Here is a 4262-nt window from a genome sequence, read left to right on the forward strand (position 1 = left end):
CAGTAGAATAAGCCACTATGAACCTATATAAAGGCCCAGTCATTCAAAAACAAAAATACTGTGATACAAATGTTTGGTCCTACCGCCCAGCACTAGTTAGCAACAAGTAAAAAGCAGTGTAAACATTAACTGGAATGATCAGAGAACTAGTCGGCACCCAAATACAAGATTCATTTAAAGATTATTACATTACTTTTGGATGAATTCATGAGGCATCTTCTGCATAGTGCAGAATAAACTGTTGTAGTTTGCAAAGAATGCAGCCAAACCAAAGGTGAAGACCTGAAGTCCCACGAGCACTTGACCTTCAACAGACGACATCCCTTCCCTCCGCTTCATTATGTCCCCTGAAACTCAACCACATGTACCCATCATGTCTTACTGTGCAAAGACTGGCAATGTGAGGTTTATATTAAACACTGATTTTACCTTGGACAATAAAGCCAGCTGGTATCACAGGACATTCAACATCAGTGGCTGTAGCACAAGCCTGCAAAATAAAACTGAACTGTAACATTCTGCACCTACAGTAGCATTTATTTTAGAATATGCAGCAGCTCGTAGCTTTGCCTAAATAACACCAAGCTGAAACAGAAGATCCCAAAGCAAAAATACCAAAACATACTGAGCCAGTTAAAAGTGAACCAGCATTTATAGAGGTTAAACACACAGGATCAGTTTTATTTATAATGATAGATTACTTCACCACCAGTCTGCTCACTACTGCTGTAAGATGGCTTTAACATCAATAATACTGTCACAATAACTGATCAAACCCAATAATTACAAACTTGATCAGCCACATATCACTACAAGTCCTTCTCAGTGACTCACTTATACATTTGCAAACCACAGACGGCTGCAGTTTGGTGAAAACTTCAATGACACAAAACTACTGTCACACGTTTAACTGTGGAAGTTTTCACAACAGACATCAGAGACTTTTACATAAATATGTTTCACAAGATCCTCCTGCACATCTTCTCAGTTAATTACACAGAACAGTGGTTGCACCATAGAGACAAACACACACACACACACACCACACACACACACACACGTCCCTCCTGTCCAATCCTGTCGCTCCTCGTCTGTATAAAGGTTCGTCTCTCAGACGGAGCTTTCATGTTCGAGCCATGGTCTTCCTGTGGATCCTCTCCTGCTTCGCCTTCGTCGGCGCCGCCTACGGTAAGACAGCTGAGGGAGTGAAGCATGCTGGGTAGACTGAGCTGCTTGTTTTTAATTTACAACTATTATATTTATTTATAGATTTAATATTTAGCTGCTCTGGGTGGGCGGCCATCATCTACCGACCGGTTGAGAGGAGAGAGAGAACAATGCAAGTTCCACATAGAGATGTATAGTAATAATAATGGTAATAATCATAATAAGACTAATAATAATAATTGTAGCAGTGGGTGTTGAGCAGCTCTGGAGGCAGAAATACCTGCAGAAAGCAACAGGAGGAGAGAGGAGAGAGACAGCTCACAGCTCCTGGTATTCCCAGGAGGTCTCCCATCCAAGTACTAACCAGGCCCCATCCTGCTCAGCTTCCCACATCACAAGAGATCCCACGTGTGCAGGGTGGTGAGGCCGTAAGACTTTATGAAGATAAAATGATTTTTATAAGTGACTGAAGATAACTGGACACAGTCTGAGATCGATCTGTGTTTATTGGCTGATCACTTTAAAAGTATTGATCTTATTAACAATAGTTTCTTACTGAAAATGTGACTCGAGGTGTTTTGTGTCGTCTGTCCCCAAAGATCAGGAACAAACTTCCTGACTCATGTTGTTGTTAATGATGTCTTTATGATGATGTCATTATGATGATGTCTTTATGATGATGTCATTATGATGATGTCATTATGATGATTTCACCAGGTTCCGCCATCCCCCCCGACATCAGCGGTTACTCTGATATTGTGAACGGCAAGGAGGCGAAGCCTCACTCCTGGCCCTGGCAGGTGTCCCTGCAGGTACACACACACACACACACACACACACACACACACACACACACACACACACACACACACAGATGAGTTGTATTCATGAACATGTGGTTGTTTCAGACATGCAATGGCTTCCACTTCTGCGGAGGCTCCCTCATCAACCAGAACTGGGTGGTAACCGCTGCTCACTGTCCTGTCGGGTAAACACCAATAATCTCTAACCTTTAACCTTTAACCCTCACCTGTCCTGTCAACCAATGTTTAAATGCAACTTTAAACTTTATAAATGTTTAAATAAAGACAGTTTGACAGCTGAACTCAATCTGCTGCTCAGTTAAACCTGCTGTATGATCAGTGTTCCTCTTCTGAATATGAGCTTCAGCCAGCAGCTGACATTAGGCTCCGCCTCCTGTTGCTCAGGTGTTTCTCAGGTGATTTTTTATTGGCTGATTTCACTCACATCTTTTCCTCCAGGTGGTCGATCCGTGTGGTTCTCGGAGCACACAACCTCCGCTCCTCCACCGAAGACGTCCAGGTGATCGGGGTCGGCAAGGTGAGCAACAAGCAGCAGGACTTCATCGTGTCTCTTGAGCTCCTGCGTGTTCACCAGCTAATGATGTAATTTCCTGTCAGGTGTTCACACACCCCGAATACAACAAAACCAGTCGCTGGAACAACGACATCCAGCTCATCAAGCTGGCCAGCCCCGCCCAGATAAACAGGCGTGTTTCCCCCGTGTGCGTGGCCGAGACCAGAGACAACTTCCCTGCAGGCATAACGTGCATGACCACCGGCTGGGGCCGGACCAGCGGCAACGGTGACTTTATTATTATTATCATTATTATTATTATTATTATTATTATTATTATTATTATTATTAGTGTCTCACTACTTTAAACAGAACTAAGGTAGCTGAAGTGACTTTCACCTTTGTGAAACCTGAAACCTGTTCGTTGCTGCTCACGACTTTAATTTTGGCTGATCGAGCTGCTTCCCTCTGTTAAGTGCTAAAAAGCTTGAACCCACAAATTGTCACTTACGGCTATATTTATTATTATTATTATTATTATTATTGTCAGTGCCTTATAGCTGGTTAAATCTCACCTGTACAGCTTCTCAGACCACTAAGGGAGCGTTAACACAGGAAACATGGCATGCTTTGACCACTGGGGGCAGTATAGACATCAGTGTGATGTGTTGATGTGTTGCAGGTAAAACGGCCACCCGGCTGCAGCAGGCAGCCCTCCCCCTGCTGACCGATAGGCGGTGCCGTCGATTCTTCAGCAGCTCTATCACCTCCGAGATGATCTGTGCCGGAGCCAACGGAACCTCCAGCTGCTACGTGGGTGCTGCACACTAACCACCAACAAGCATATTAGTAACATGTTGGAAGATAGACATGCTAACATGTACCTATCAGCTACGCATGTTATTTGTTTGTTTGTGTGCTTATTTTGTGTTTGTGTTTGTTTTCAGGGCGACTCTGGAGGTCCTCTGGTCTGTCAGAAGGCTGGTGCCTGGACTCTGGTTGGTGTCGTGTCCTTTGGAAGAGCCTCCTGCGATACCATGTCGCCTGGTGTGTACGCCCGCGTCACAGCACTGCGCGCCTGGATAGACCGGACCATCACTGCCAACTGAGAGAGTTTCACTTACTCAAAATGAAGTTCAGCTAGCTTAGCTTAGCATAAAGACTGGAAGGAGGAGAAAACAGAAAGCTTAGCTTAGCATAGGATTGGAAGCAGGGGTAAACAGTTAGCTTAGCTTAGCATAAAGACAAACAGACCACATGTCAAAAGTTTATTAATGTAAGACGTCACCAGGAAAGTGACTTTATTTTTACTCTACAGAAATCTGAAAGGCTTTCTCTGCTGAAGCAATTATAAATAAATAAACCTATAAAAATGTATTTTCTTTGTTTTAACGAGACATTTACAGTTTGTGTTTTCCCTTTAATAAAGCATCAATCTTATTACAGCATCTCTTTCCGTCTCTTTACTGATCCCCATGAAGGTTGTTCCACTCCTCTTGAATCAATGATATTAATGATCTAATTTAATCTACAGGTTGTAATATTATCATTTCATCAGTAATAGTTGTTTTCAGCTGGAGTTGAAGTGCAGTTAAATGTGGAATCCTGATCTTTTCTAAACATGTAATCTGAGCTGTCAATCACTCCCAGAATGCACCTGGAGATTCAGTCCAGCTGACTGGATGAGCTGCTGTCTTTCTATCAACTGTTCTGTTTTTCTTTGTGTTGATTAGCAGGTTTTTCTAAAGATGATTGTGATGTATAACAGAGCTGACTGC

At 43.1% G+C, this 4262-nt stretch overlaps 1 protein-coding gene across 1 annotated transcript; it reads left to right on the top strand.

The window, feature by feature from the left end:
* Positions 1 to 435: 435 nt before the first annotated feature.
* Positions 436 to 3660, top strand: LOC122991883 (chymotrypsin A-like). Its single transcript, XM_044365343.1, has 7 exons — positions 436 to 1188; positions 1885 to 1979; positions 2076 to 2155; positions 2430 to 2508; positions 2589 to 2772; positions 3167 to 3297; positions 3432 to 3660. The coding sequence occupies exons 1-7, from the start codon at positions 1137 to 1139 to the stop codon at positions 3591 to 3593; spliced, it is 783 nt and encodes a 260-aa protein (XP_044221278.1). The 5' UTR covers positions 436 to 1136; the 3' UTR covers positions 3594 to 3660.
* Positions 3661 to 4262: the final 602 nt, after the last annotated feature.

Source organism: Thunnus albacares, chromosome 11, assembly GCF_914725855.1.
Source record: "Thunnus albacares chromosome 11, fThuAlb1.1, whole genome shotgun sequence".
Taxonomy (NCBI): Eukaryota; Metazoa; Chordata; class Actinopteri; order Scombriformes; family Scombridae; genus Thunnus; species Thunnus albacares.